The following is a 15,311-nucleotide window of genomic DNA, read 5'->3' as shown; positions in this document are numbered from 1 at the left end:
TGGTACTTTGTAAGAATATTGATTATACTAGTGGATTGGAATCAGTGGACAGTCCCTGATTTTTTAACTATAGGTGGGTTTTTCTGGCCAAAAATATCTTTATTCAAAGTTATTTATATTGTGTCACGTATCTCACATACATATACATGCTACATGTATCACTTGAATATTTAATTGTTATGTGCTCACAATCATGCTCCCTTGACACATTAATAACTTGGAACGAATTGAAGTCTTGCTGACTAGGATAGCTTTTAGTATTTGAAATTGGTTATTGAATCTTTGATTTATTGACTAACAAATCTATCTTAGTTGACTAGTGGGTTTGACTAGTCAATCCAGCAAATTATAATTTTTATTTACAAGATATTCCGCCTGATACAATTTTCAGAAAGCAAGAGGTTGACAAATTTCTCTAAAGTTGTTTGGGACAATATTTTATGTTTTAGAGTTAATATCACGCCTTTGAGTTTGCGGTACACAATACCTCATCAAAATGGACGTAGTCTTGCTGAAGCCAAAATGTTTTTAGCTTCTCAAGTAGGTTTAGAACTTCTTGGCATGAAACCTTTGGTATTTATGTGTTGTCATTCTCAGTTTTAACTTCTCCTTCTTGGCTAATTGATGATTTCTTCTTCAGTTAAAGCATACACAACTTTGTGTACAATTTTGCACGAATATTTTCAGTTAGTTGACTTTGCATATTGACCTTGGGTGGCATGATTGTTTTGATAGAGGAAGAAGAAAAAATATTCATTTGAATTGGTTGAGACTGCATTGGGTGGATTATATGTATTTATAAAAGTTACTTAAAAGAGAAATGATAAGGAGACTCTCTCAAAACTGGAACTCTTCATAGACTCTGTCACCTCACAATTTAACGTAAATTTTCGTTCCAACATTATAAAACATTATGCCAAAAGTATGAGTTGACTGAAAGTTCATAAAAAAATTCACTTGTAAAAAAAAATCTCTTTAGCGTTTCTCTGCTTAGAAAGAGAAGCATTAAAGAGGGCAATATACGCTCTAACATTAAAAGTTACTTATGACTGTTGTAAAATCGACGGTGTGTACAGTGGAATAAATAAAACAAGACACAAAATTTACGAGGTTCCTCTACAATCAGTGTGACTGGAGTATATCCTCGGGACAGCGGTAGTGCTTCCATTATAATTTAGAATAATAAAAGTACAAAATAACTCTTTCTCTATTATCCCCTCTCCTCTTCCTCTCTTTTCTCTCTTCCTCTTCTTCTCTTTTCTCTCTTCCTCTTTCTTCTTTCACAACCTCTTCCGTAAACCTCTTCTTCATCTCATTCATTTTATAAGCAAATAGAATACTATTCACTTTACAAATTTTCCACAAATGAAAAATAAAAATACTGTGCATAAATAGTAACATACTATTCATATGGGCCATCCACATTATTCACAACAATGACTATATAATAATTTTAGTGTTTATAGTCATCGAAGGTTTCTACATGAAATGTTTTTTTTTTTTTATAAAAGAAAAAGATTCGAACCGGTCTGGGTCACAGCAGGCTTCTGGTTGAACACAAATAGAAAGGTAGGCCTAGAAGTAAACAGAAGAAAACTACACGGTACAGACTGACTGTGAGCACAAAGCGAAGCAAAATCAAGCAGGCGAATCGCCGTTTGAAGCTCCATGGTACGAGCCCTCTCTCTCCCCTCTCTGTCTCCCTTTCTCTCTCTCTTTCTAATTATTTACAAAGCTTTTGCCCTGCTACTTCCCAGGATTACCTGAAATCCGTGGTCCCTTCACAGCTGCTCTCCGAACGAGGCTCCAACCTGGTCGTCATCAACCCAGGTACTTAATCTCCCAGTTTTTTACAGCTCCATTCGAATTTTCAGCACAAATCCATCAAATTTTATTGTGCAAATTGCAAAACCCACCCCCAATTCAATTTTTAGTCCCTAATTTTGGTCCTTTCAATTGTGGGTTGTTGTTGTTCTGGGAGTTCAGGTTCTGCAAACATTAGAATTAGCCTTGCTTCGAAGGACACCCATCTAAATATTCCCCATTGCATTGCGTTGCACACCACACAAGAGCACAGGAGAAATGTTCAAGACCAGGTTTCATGTTGTTCCGTAACTTTACGTTGTATTTGTTGTTTCGTGTGGTTTGGTTGGTTGTGGTTGATTGTTGGTGTTTTTAATTTCTTTGGAATGCATTTGGGGTTCAGTTGCTCAATACTCAAGTTACGACCATGCAGTACATGGACCGCCAAAAGGCTTATGATATGATATGGTGAGTATATGCACATTGCTTAGTTTTATGTGTAAACTTGTTAGATTTCTATTTGGAGTTTGAATTGAAGTTTTGTTATTTCTCCCCTTTTGAAGATTGCATCGTTCTTGAAGATACCATTTATAGATAAAGAGGTTGCTAACAATTCTTGCCCACGCAAGGTACGTGTGATAATTGATAAGATTTATCTGCTTGAAACTAGCATTGTGTATGTTCATCGTTATAGAGATAACGCACTATGCACCTTCCCTAGTACCAGTGATTTTTTATTTGTATCACTTTTTTGGCTTTTTTTTTTATTTCAATATGAAGATCTGAGTGGATATAAAGAAAACTTTTTTAATGACCTAAACACTATGGAGACCGATGTAAAAGCAGCTTGACCTTTACGCTGTGTTTTGGTCATTGGTGATTATGTGTTTTGTTCATTGAAATGATGAAGCTGATTGCAGATGGGACGCATTGATGGACTTAATCCACGTAATAGTAGAAAGGACACAGCATTTGATTGGACAGATGTATATGAAAAGGAACCTAGTTTGTCTTCAGCATTAGGTAATACCAAGAGTCCTTGTGTGCCAGTTGTTCTACTTTTCCTGATTGGGTGTATGGGCATTTAACTTTATGTTATTCCATTACAACAACCCGTATCATCTCTTTTTGGCTCACATTTCCTGAAATTTTCTTGATTACTGTGCAGAAAGTTCCGAGAACAAAAGCACTACTAGTGAGGGTTTGAGCCAGCATGAAGGTGCAGATACTGAGGAGCCTGGCTCTGGCAATCACAAATACAAAAATGTCATTTATGGTGAGGAAGCACTAAAAATATCCCCCACAGCGCTGTATCCATGTCCGTGTCGGCGGCGTATCAGAGGCGTGTCCAAGCCATTGACTAGTGTCTTGACTGCGTCCAACTCATGTCGGGGGCGTATCGGAGGCGTGTCGGAGTGTCAAATTGTCCGATACTCCGACACTTTGGGGTTTTGGAGTGTCGGTGCAAGCTAGCACGGTATGCAAATGCTTTCAACTTGATGAATATGTGTGTCAGTCAGCTGAACATATACCCTAGTTTTACCGAAGATGTTTTTCCTAAGTATATTGTGACAACAAGAAGGCTTCATTCCGGACTAGCCTGTTTCAAGTTGGACATATCCTTTCATTAAGATCCCCGTTTTGCATCCTTCTCAATGAACTTATAACTTTCCTTGAGCTGATATCATTTTTACCAGGGGACTACACAAATTTGGATATAGAAATGTTCGGAGTGAGTTAACCATTTCCATGTCATTCCGTAATATCTCAAAATTTTTGTTGTTATTGTTACAATATGTAGTGGTGATAATTTGCATATCATGGTGGAGTTTGTTGTTTCTGTTCATAATTACATCATTTTGCCTAATCGATGTTATCTAGTTCAAAGGTGTCTGCTAGTTTGTTTGGTTTTATTAGATATCTAAATTCAATCTGAAACTCTTCATAAAATTTTCATGCAATTGAAGAATTCTCATACAGTTTGTTATTTGGAAAGCATGTGAATGTACTAAGTGATACATTCTTTAACCATATTCATCATACAGTTTGTTATTTAAGAATTCTCCCTTGTGCTTCTGTGATTCGTATCTATCCTGGCCTCCTGTAATTCTGATTATGGAGATTTATTATTCGCTTGAATATATATAAACATTGGCTTGGGAAACCATAGTTATATTTTATGTTGTGTCATTTTCTCCAAGCAGAAATAAAGGAATTGTTGTTTGTAGTCTTGCGCGACTTGTGTTTTAGCTCAGCAGTGGTACATCAGGTGAGGAAGTTTTTTCCGTATGAAATCTATGCTCAATGAGATAATGCCACAATTAAAGCTATTTGATTTTTCTACTTTTTCTCGGTGCTATTGACTATCTTTTTCCTTGATTGTTGATTTGCTATTTTTGCAGCAAACTTTGTATTGTCTCGCTGATTCTTCATGGTCTCACCTTTTTATATGATGATTATCGTGTTGGTTACCACAGGAAGGTCTAGCTGCAGCTTTTGGGAATGGATTATCAACGGCATGTATCGTTAAGATGGGTGCTCAGGTGACATCAGTTATTTGCATTGAGGTAACTGCCATTTCCATACCTTCTCTTCCCATCTATTTAACATAAAGAAAGAAACTCAAAAAGTGTGTATAAATATGTCATTCCATACAGCCCTGTATATCTGTTCCTATATTCAGAATCAACATGAAAAAAATGCATGCTTGGTTACTCAGTTAGAGGCATTTTCTAAAATTACTTTTATATGTGTGTGTGTGTGTGTGTGTGTGTGTGTGTCAGCTTCCATTGAGGAATCCCTCAAATAAGATTATTTTGCACTGTCACTGCCATCTCTCTTTTCTTTATTAAGTGTGTTATTACTTTAAGACATCCTTTATAAAATTCTCATGTAGAAAAAATAATAGAAAAACTAACTCCTTTGGTTGCTTTTTGGTCTTATGTCAATAGCACGGCTGGATTATGCCTAAATCGGTAGAGTTGGTCTACCACTTATGATAATGTATCACTTGTCTCTTCTATTATCCACGATGGAGCAGCTTTACCTAATACAGAGAAAACTTTACCTTTTGGTGGAGAGGTGGGTTCTGTTTTTTATAATTCCTTATGTTTTGACTAGGTAGTAGCTACAGAATGAAATAAATATTCTACCCTTGTTTCTGTAGCTGTCTCTCTTCCATGTTAACTAAAACCCTAAAAGGATAATGTTCACACTCAATAGCTATTTCTTGAGGATGCAATAATAATATGTTGATTTAATGTTTCATTTTCCATTAAACTTTTTCTTCATGAAGTTAAATTATTAGTGTGTTTATTCAGGACATATCAAGATGCCTTCTTTGGACTCAGAGACATCATCACACGTGGCCACAAATTCGTACTGACATGTTCACCAAGCTGATAGATCTCTTGATGCGTAACAGACTAAAAGAGTCTTATTGTGAGATTAAAGTTAATTCTCCTACTTGTTTCTTGTTTTGTCATGGATTATTCTACATGTGATTAAGTGATTTATCTATCACTACGATTCACACCAGTAATACATGCATGCATATACATTGGACAAGAAGTCCTTCCAAGCAAAGCCAAAACATGCTTAACAAGTAAAAATAAATAAATTATTACAGAGCTTCTGCCAGTCTAGGTGAATCATAACATTGTTTGTAGACATGACGTCCAAAGAGAGGCAAGTTGAGTATCACACTATCATGCTGGTGTGATTCTCTTAAACTAGGGTATGACTTCAGTGATGTTGTGTATGATGCCTCTAGATTTTCTTGGCCACCCTACACTCAAGTGGGGTTATAATTATGTATAATATTTCTGCATTGAATTTTTAATTAATGTAAATATCTTGTGAGGACTTACCTACAAGACAACACACACACGCGTTATTGTCTTATTTCATAACTTTGATCCAACTGGTGGTTTTCCATTTTATATGTTTGTTTTGTGCCCCTTTATGTTTTCCTTTTGAAAAAAATAAATAAAGAGCCAATCATATTTTCCTTCCAGAATATATTAAGATCTAGTACACAACTTGAGGTTTCACAGTGCAAGGAAAAGTTAAAAGAAAGCATTTCAGGTCATGGTGAATCCTATATAGAACACAGATGTGAAGCTAGTCCTCTATAACATAAATATATATTTGGGTCTGTCAAAGTCCCTCAATATCAGAGTACTTGAATTAAAAGGCTATATGTCAGTCATTTGAATTGAATGGTGTATGGCCAAATAGTTTAGAATGTGTTGGACAAGGGTCCTTTACCTTGGTTCTCAGGTTATGCTTTTTCTAATTACTTAGTTCCCTTTATACAGGAGGGGGAGCTAGATGCTGTTGGTGTAGTTCACTCTTATGAAGATGGTATGCCAGCTGGATCTCATAAGACAAGATTAACTGCTCTCAATGTGCGTCTCTTAAAGTGAATTATAGCTGCTTTAGTCCTGAAATATAACCTGCTGTGAAATTTTTATAATTTTCTTTTGCATAGGTCCCTCCTATGGGTTTGTTCTTCCCAATGGTTTTGGTCCCTGATGCATATCCTCCTCCTCCCAGTGTTTGGTTAGTCGTGTTTTCCAAGTTAAACTTCTCTGCGGCATAATAATACTTGGGAGAAATCACTTATTCTTGATAAATATTGGATTGGTTACTTACATAGGTTTCGTGACTATGAGGACATGCTAGAAGATACATGGCACATGGAATTTCCCAGAAGACCTGAAATTTCAGATAGCTTGTTTCCCAACATGAACACCGGGTATCCAATGTGGGATGGCTACCCAGCTTTTTCAGCTAAACCAAAGAAAGAAGAAAAAGTTGGCCTTGCAAAAGTCATAACGAGTAGCATTCTTTCAACAGGTAGGTTTCTAGAGTGTCACCTCACCTACTAAGTTTCTCTGTCTGATACCTAAGCACCACTTGGTGGTTTGTTGACGGGACGTATAGACCTCCAAAGAAAATTGTTTTGCAGTATACTATTGGTGAGTTTGTCAACGAAGATATACAATGTGTTTCTATAATTGCTTAATTCGTGTAGAAACGAAGAAATGACATATTGTATGTTTTAGGTTGGTGGAGTGGCTTCGACAAGAGGTCTTGTTCCTGCAGTGGAGGAAAGGTCAGTTCTAGTTAAACAAGCCTACTTGTTTGATTAATATTTGTGATTATGATTATGCTTATGATGTTCTATGTGGGTTGTGCATTAAAGTCTTCATATTTTATGAAAAGAGAATCCCACATTGAGTAATTGGTTATGGGTTGAAAGCTTACATTCTATTGTGGTGTCAAAGCCAGGTTCGACTGCATGTGAATCCATACAAGTGTCTACGTCACCCAATATGTTGTCCACGTGTTTGGCTTTAGTGTCCCCACATGTGAGGGTGCATGGAGAGATGTCTCACATCGGAAAGTTAAAAGGAACCTTGAATGGGATCATAGGGAGTAGGGTTACTCCTCCCATTGCCAATTGTTTTGGGTGTAATCTCAAATTCCTTTAGAGAAAACCCACCAATGTGGACTTTGATTCTTTGGCCTAGAGTTTTGCTAAGTTAGACTTGTGGTTATGTTCATAAACTCATAGAGGTCGGCAAGTTTTAGTTCATAAGTCTCCATGCTTTGAAAAGTTGTTTGTTGTGTGCCCCTCTTTACATTGATCCATGTTGAGCAAAATTGTCACGAGAACAAATAATTCACTTGACACAATTTCACCCTCGTTCATTTTTACGAAGAGGTTTTTATTAATTTGAGTTCGACCCATTCTAGGCTATGCGCCTATTAATTACAACCTTTCTTTTGGGAAAGGAATACCTTTGATTCTAACATGAAAAATATGAAATTAGAGGATTGATTTGTTTGTTTGATTTTGCAACTGCATATAGATCGAGCCCTAGATTGCCTACGTACCCTTTTAAGGGATCAAGTCACTCATAGTTCATGATTTTGAGTGAGTGGATGACCCACTTAAAAGGATTTTGTGTTTGATCTATTTAGATGAATTTGGCTGAATGAACCAAGGTTTCGATTTTGCGGTTGCATCTAGAATGTGAGATTAGACTGCCTATGTATCCTTGACGGAATCAAATGGCGTAGTTCTGGAATGATCAATGAATGAATGACTCAAAGAAAGATTTTGGTGTTTTGGTTTTGACTTGGTGCCTTGTGCAGTTTCCGCTCATGCAAGCGAGGAGCGTTTGATATTTGATGCAGCTTCATGCCATTTAGTATTTGATACGGCTTTATGCCATTTGGTGTTTGATATGGCTTCATGCCATTTGAAATTCGACATAGCTTCATGCCATTGGAGACTTGTCGTGGCTTTGCACCATTTGGGATTTGATGCGGCTTCGTGCCATTTGGATTTGATGTGGCTTCATGCCATTTGAGATTTGTCGTGCCTTCGTGTCATTTGGGTCAACTCGGTAATTTAACGGGAGTTTGATCCATTTGTTTTGACGTTGCGCAAATCCACTGATTTGAGGTGGTAAGTCTATCGAGCTTTGTGCTTTGAGATGGTTCGCGTCTACGGTATTTGGAGTAATATGCATCCATGAATTGTCATGGTCATCGTTGACTCCATGTTTACTTGCACCATATTCAGTCAACGGAGCCCACGTGAACGGCATTCCAAGTTTTGGAGGAGCTCTTATTTTCCTCCCTTGCTGCAGCCCTCAGTGCTTTTGAAACTCTACAAGTTTGACTTAAGAATCAAACATAATGATGACTAATATTGATGACTTAGTCATAATCAGGATTAATATTTAAGTCGCAAGAGTTACTAAGAAAGTAGGCACTGGATGCTTCTTTTTGGTTTGCATCCACTTCTTGTATACTTGCTTTCCATCATGTGGTGCTTTCGGTGCTCAGCAGAAGCAAAGAGGAAAGCCTTGTCACTTGAACAGCTCTTTAATTTCAATGCCACGTAAGTGGCTTTCTTCATCACGTGCTATTTGCTTTCTTCATGGAACTTATGAAAGCTCCGGAGACTTATAAGAAAATTGCAGCGTGTTTTCAATGTTCGAAGCAGCAACACATTATAATATTTAGAGCAGCGATAACCAACTTCATAGAAATGATAGGAAAACAGAGAGTCCTTTGTGCAATAGATTTTTTTGGGAGCCTCCTTTTGACCTTTAAACAGACTTTCAGAACCCCATTTATATTGGTTGCAGTGTTATGCGAGGAAGGAAGGGCTGCAGTGTGCGTTGAAGGAGAGTCCAAGATAGGTAGAGAGAGAACTGCAGTGGGCTCACAGTCTCCGAATGTCACCAGTTTGTTGTTGCCTTTCCATTGTCGGCCGAGATGAGGGTGCACGCTGCGGTCTCTAGGCTCACAGATGGCGCTTTCGCTGGGCAGAGAGGAACGAGGAGCGGCCGTCTGGACCTTGGGGAGTCGACAGCAACAGGGAGCGGAGAGCGTCTCTCTTTCTTCTCTGTGTTTTCCTTGTCTGCTCACCAACCGCATCTTTGCCTTCGTGTTCCACTGCCTTCTCTCCTTCTGCAACTGTTTCTTTCTTTGGCATCGTCTTCGTTGTCCCTTGGTGCATGCTTGATACCCAATGTTGCTTTGCCGCGGTTGCAAGTGTGGATTGTTGCATTGTCCCTGGGGATGTTAACACTGGCGGTAGTGATTGCTGCAGTAGCCGTGCTGTCAGATCAAGAAACGGCTCCGGGAACGGCGCAGGAGGATGTGAGCGAGGAAAGGGGAGAGCTCCCTGGTGGAGGATCCGAGAGGGAAGTGGTGCAGCCTTGGAAATTCAAGGTGGAAGGAGGAGGTTTATCCTTCTGATGGCTGCGATGGTGGAAGTTTCACCATTTTCTTTGCTTTGGTGAAAATAAGAAGAGCCAAGTCTTCTTTCTTTTCCTCTGCAAAAAGCTGAACCGACACACCAAGACAAAGAACAAATTATAAACAATAAATTTATACACCTCTGTACTTTTGCTCCCTTTGCCGTGTCTTCCTTGCCTTGCCTTTTTTCCTTTGCCGTGAACCCCTCTGTACTCCTCTCTTCCTTTTTGTTGGTTTTCTCGTGCTTTTCTGTCGTCTCTCTTTTTTTTGGGTCTTGTTTTCTGTCCGTCGTCGTCTTCAAAGAGACCCCCTTTTTATAATTTTTTTCCTGACAGTTCTCATGAGAGAACGTGTGTGTGGGTAGTGCAATTGGAACCACCTCCACTACTTTGCACGGTTTCAGAAAGCCAACTTCTCACTTCGGTTTTGTTTCAACCGTGGAGCAACTGCTCCTTTTTTTTTTCCTTTATCCATTTATTTATTTATCTATCTATATTGAGTTTAACACTTTTTTTTGTTAATTGAGTCCTGATCTTCCATGATTTCAAATGAACTTGTCACATATATTGAGTTTTGTATTTTCTAATTGTAATGCATAAAACTATGGCAGAAATCCGTATAACGGAATTGTGAATTACGTAGGCAAATGGGTTTGGAAAATAAGAAAAAGCTTCAGCGGCCATCTGAGTTTGTGATTGGTCTGCAACTTTTTCAATTACATTAAGTTGTAAGCTAGCAAAGAAGAAGAACTATAATTGTGTGGACAAATTGGTTTAATGTAACTGAAAGTACCAATTTGTGGTACTGTATCATAGTATACTATCCTACTATTTGTGATAAGAGTGATTTTTCAATTACAGATGTGACAGAGTGAGTGGTACTGTATGTGATCACATATCTTTGTAGACTGTTTAATGACCAAAATTGTTCATTGTAATTTGAATTTGTCATAATTAAAATCAAGTTCATTGTTCCACAAAAGTTTCTGGAATTTTGATTTTGGAAAAACGAAACTGAAAAGTTTCTCTTTGTTGTCATTAAGGTACAATAATAATTCGCCCCTGTTCTTTGAACATGTTTGTTAGTCTTGATCAGACATTGAACATACTAATTATACATGCCATGCAATTTTAATTGATTGCAAGCTTATTTGCTTTCTCTGATGTACTTTAAATTTCTCTCTTGGCTTCGTTTGCAATCTTTTTTGGATTAATTCTTCATATTCTCCCAGGTTTGTATCTGTTGGACGAAGAAATTGTTCTTTTATTTCTATCATATGTTTTAATTGTTATTATTTCAACGTATGTCCTTCCTGGCAGATTCTAACAGATGCTGCTATTCTCAAGCGTCAAAAGAAAGAAATTGGGGAGCTTTGAACCAAAATTGCAGGTTAATTATAAATATAGATCGCCTACATAAAATAAAGGAATTTAAATATTCCGCATGTTTTAGGATCTCATTCAGAAAAGTTGGGCAGAGGACATCCTCAATCTGCAAAACACGTTATTGCAGGTTTGAAATATACACTTTGTGTTTATTGTAATTAGTTGAATGCAAGTGTATTCTGGGACATGCGTACTTTCTGTGCAGACTGACTTAGAGAGGGAGCGTATGTCTTTGGAGTTGGAGGAGGAAAAAAAAGCCCAGGCTGAAAGAGAGAAGATGGTGCAACAGCAAGCTAAGAAAATTGAGAACCTGAGCTCAATGGTGTTGTATACAAATAGAGATGAGAATCGCGATCGCTTTAAAAAGGTTTGTATGACTAATTAATTTTCATTTTGAACTTGTGTATAATAGTTGATGTTCATATTTTGTTCGATTCCTAATTTTGTTGTTCTGAAAATGAAAAATAACTACTTCAAAGTGTAAAATTCTATTATCAATAAACACAAAAATATGTGCTTGATAGTCTAATGTGCCGTTGCCAATGAGATAAGATTTAGTTAAACACTCTCTGTTGAATCGATAAATTTAGCACGTTACAGGCTAGGAGACGTTGTCGTGCCAACTCGAGAACTCAAGACAAGCCTCCAATTTTGCCTTCACACGCTTCCTGGTTTTCATTTGGAGCAATTGGAGATGGCGACCCAAAATAATAACTAGCCAAGGTATAATTGGGTTTTCCATTTTATTAATTGTCATTTGCAGAGAGATAAATAGAGGCTAAGTCAAATGGTTGAAACAGTTTGTTGTTTTATTTGCATTTTACAACTTTCATTGAGGTTAGGTGTTTTGGAAAAAGGTATTTTATGTGCATAAAGGCTATTAAGCTTAACAAATTGTACCCTCTTGCTAGCTTCATCAGCTTATGTTTGTGAGGCAAAAAGGAGATGACTTGGTTGTTTAATCAAGTTAATAATTTGATTAAAACAATCCATTGTGGCTACCTATTAACTGTTATTTGATTGAATTTGGTTTTCTCAAGATTTAGGATTATGTTCACTATACTCCGCAGTGAATTAGAGAAGTTTGATCGACTATGAGGCAACGTGGGATTCTACTAAATTTTAGTTATGGCTCTCATTATTGACTGCTTTCTCTTAATTTCTCTTTTGTAGAACAACATTGTTAATTGTCTTCATATGTTCAGATTGATTTCTTCTGCTTTCTGTTACACCATATGCTCAATAACGATGATGTAGTCTAGTTTGCTATACAAATACGTTTTTTTTGTTACACCATAGGTTCAAACATGAAGTTTAAGACACATTACATTTAAATCTAACGATGTAAACGTTTGTTCATACAATAAAACCCGTAAAACTCACAATCAATTAATTTGTCTTTATCCATGTCTGCTTTCTCCTCATATTAATTCTATTTGTTTCTGCTTCGATGAGTTTGTGTAATGCCTATCCCAAATATGTAGCTTGCGTAGTTGCATGTCATTTTCATTCAACGCATGTGAAAAGCATAAAATAAAATGTCCATGAAATAGCAAGTGACCCTTTACCACAATGGTGGAAATGAGTTGAGCTCTTGCATGACGGTGTGCGTTCGATCTCCACCAGTGGTTAATCTACCAAAATCTAAAAATAAACAAAAATGTCTGAAATTCTCCATTGATACCTAAATGTTCTATTTTTTTTTATATTCTATTCTAACGTGTATCTTATGGAAAAATTGATCAAAAGAAAGGTTAGTATTTCTTAAGTGATTATTGAAAATAATGTTTGTGCATGCATAAAGACCTCTTTAGTAAAAAAAAACATTTCATAGGTGTTATACATGCATTGATTTTATATGTCCATAATTTTCCATATTTAGGGAGTGATAAAATTAATTTTCATGTTTTCATGAGATACAAAAATTGTTAGAGAAAATATAACAAATATAAATTATACTGCGAAAGGTCTCCACACAATAATTGCACCTTTACATTATAAGGCACAACCCTTGCTAATTCCACCTTTACATTATAAGGCACAACTCTTGCTAATTCCACCTAGTGACTCTCCGTCATTCAGAATTTGGCACCCTTAGTCTAGAAACAAGAGTTAAACAGCAAACTGCATATGAAATGGTAGTGAAAGTGAAACATATTGTGTTTAGTAACTGCCATTTTGAAATGGAAGTAAGATGATCCAAAACTGATTAATCCCAAAGGTAAGAGATCATGTATTTAAATCAATGACCAAAAAGAACCTACCTACTTGATCCAAATCCGGACTTTAACTACTTGATGTTTTTGGGCTTTAGTCCTCAGCCCAATTTAATTTTTCTGATGAATTTTTTTTCTTCAAAAAGAAACCGCATTACAACCGTGAGCAGAATTTCTAGTTTTCAAGTACACTATTCAATAAATTGGATGCTTATGAGAGCCTGATATGCCCGTGTGCTTATTTAAAAAAAAAAAATTAAAAAAAATTAAAAAAAAGTTTTAACGAAATATTTTCGGTACTCTTCATTTTTAACGAAAATGATATTTTTATCCTAAAAACTCACTTCATGTACTATTCACTTACAACATTTTTTTGTTCTTTTGATTAAAACTCTTCAAGTTATTTTCATTAGTTTTTCTTTTAAAAAATGCTATTAATTGAACATGAATGGAACTTTCACTCAATAGAATAGACGCCTTTATACGATTAAATTATCATTCTCCTTTTTGCATGGTTATACATGCAATTCCTTCAAATGGAGCGATTGGTATTGTTGATAGTTTTAAACCTTTCTTCTTGTAACCGAAAATAACTCGGAAATGGATCCTTTCCGGATCCCTCACACCTAATCCTCCTCATCAAACAATTTGGGTCTTTGAAATTTGATCCAATGGCTAAAAACAAGGGCCCACTCTAAAAGTTATAATAACTTTAGCCACTTGTTCAAATTTCAAGAGCCCGGATTGTTTGGTAAGAATGATTAGGTGGAAGGGATTGTTCAAATTTCAAGAGTCCGAATCGTTTGATAAGAATGATTAGGTAGAAGGAATCCATAGAGGATCCCTTTCCAAATAACTCGACCATAGTTTTTCATATATGGATTATATCATGTAAAATAGGTCTTGCAATCAAGATCAAATCCAATTTTTGTACCATGGAAAGGTGGAGCGGTAAGTCAAGCATCATCGAACTCCAGCCTTCAAGTGTAGGGGTGCCGATTGAACTACAAGCTTCATCCAACTTTTTTTTTTTTTTTTTTTTTTTTTTTTTTTGTTTCTGTCACGCCACGCATTAATTACCAGAGTTAATAGGTTAACTTGAGTTAGGAATGAAGAATTGGGCAACGGATCCCACATCGACGAGAACGCGAAGAGGCGAGGGAAGGACGTGGTATAAAGAAGAGGCGGTTGGGAGGGGTTGAATTTTAAAAGGGTCAGTTGGCTAAATATGCCACTCTCACCCTAGTTCGGTGAGTGCCGTATGGATATCAAGACATATGGCTGACATAATTTGTGGGACCTTATAGGGTTGGCTCGCCTTGGCCGACCCTCCATTTTTAGTAACTCAAACCTTACTAAACATTGTAGTTCCTCATTTGATATTGACTTTGATTGGAGCGTATTCTGTTTGACGCAATTGACATTTATATCGATTGTTTTGCTGCTTGTTTCAAAGGAATATTTTTGCTCACTTTCATTATGGTGATCTTCATCACCTATTTAAATTTCATCGAAGTTTGTATAGATACAATTTAAACTGATTCAACAGTAATAAATATTGTGATTAACATTACCATTATCATGAGTAAAAATGCATAATTGTTTGAATTGGTAATTATAGAGTGCACTAGTTTTTAGGTTAAATTTTACACTTATTTACACTAGTGACCCTTGAAAGTCAACTTTCCTCTCATTTTACTCTATGATATTCAAATTACTTAACTACCTAAGTGTTTCCTATATGTCTCACTTTATCTGGATTTGGATCCCATCAGATCCAAATTGTGGGGATCCTAGGGATCCTCACATCTTAGCCATTCATTGTACATCGTACGGTCAAAAATCATTTGAATTTTATGATTTAAAATTAAACACAAATTGTACCTAATGAAAACTAGCGACACAATGTACGATGAACGATTAGGATGTAAGGATCTCTATGATCCCCACAAAGATGATTCGGAGAGGATCCTCATCCACTTTATCCCGTGTTGTTAAGTTAGTTAAGATCCCAATCAAAATGTTGACATGGCGTTCATAAGTGTTTTCTTACTTTAAATTCCAATAACACTACTATAAAACTACTCATTAGTGGCGTTCCTAAAAGCGACAAGAAAAGCAT

At 36.6% G+C, this 15,311-nt stretch overlaps 1 protein-coding gene and 1 non-coding gene across 6 annotated transcripts; both read left to right on the top strand.

Moving 5' to 3' along the window:
- The first annotated feature begins 1,549 nt into the window (after positions 1-1,549).
- On the top strand, positions 1,550-11,737 carry LOC137731634 (actin-related protein 9-like). Of its 5 annotated transcripts, none has more exons than XM_068470800.1 (15): positions 1,550-1,671; positions 1,758-1,830; positions 1,987-2,096; positions 2,207-2,271; positions 2,367-2,432; positions 2,724-2,826; positions 2,972-3,280; positions 4,008-4,072; positions 4,281-4,370; positions 5,124-5,255; positions 6,123-6,212; positions 6,296-6,366; positions 6,464-6,663; positions 6,873-6,922; positions 10,908-11,737. In XM_068470800.1, exons 9-15 carry the CDS (start codon positions 4,335-4,337, stop codon positions 10,962-10,964), a joined length of 636 nt encoding a protein of 211 aa, XP_068326901.1. In that variant the 5' UTR covers positions 1,550-1,671; positions 1,758-1,830; positions 1,987-2,096; positions 2,207-2,271; positions 2,367-2,432; positions 2,724-2,826; positions 2,972-3,280; positions 4,008-4,072; positions 4,281-4,334; the 3' UTR covers positions 10,965-11,737. The 5 variants fall into 5 exon arrangements, 4 of the variants coding, with proteins under 4 accessions (XP_068326901.1, XP_068326900.1, XP_068326898.1 ...); XM_068470799.1 differs by having other exon boundaries at positions 2,972-3,535; XR_011068280.1 differs by lacking the exon at positions 4,008-4,072 and having other exon boundaries at positions 2,972-3,535; positions 6,464-6,785.
- A 2,658-nt stretch (positions 11,738-14,395) lies between these two features.
- Positions 14,396-14,523, top strand: LOC137733073 (U11 spliceosomal RNA). Its single transcript, XR_011068391.1, has one exon. It is a non-coding gene; the product is annotated as a U11 spliceosomal RNA (small nuclear RNA).
- Positions 14,524-15,311: the final 788 nt, after the last annotated feature.

Source organism: Pyrus communis, chromosome 4, assembly GCF_963583255.1.
Source record: "Pyrus communis chromosome 4, drPyrComm1.1, whole genome shotgun sequence".
NCBI classification, from domain to species: Eukaryota; Viridiplantae; Streptophyta; class Magnoliopsida; order Rosales; family Rosaceae; genus Pyrus; species Pyrus communis.
Note: the sequence above shows the minus strand (reverse complement) of the source record. Positions and strands in the feature narration are given on the sequence as shown.

Bases quoted from the DNA above. Each gene is read 5' to 3' on its own strand.
- LOC137731634 (XM_068470797.1), top strand. The intron at 4,371-5,123 runs GTAACTGCCATT...GTGTTTATTCAG, and splicing joins CATCAGTTATTTGCATTGAG to GACATATCAAGATGCCTTCT. The intron at 6,213-6,295 runs GTGCGTCTCTTA...TCTTTTGCATAG, and splicing joins CAAGATTAACTGCTCTCAAT to GTCCCTCCTATGGGTTTGTT.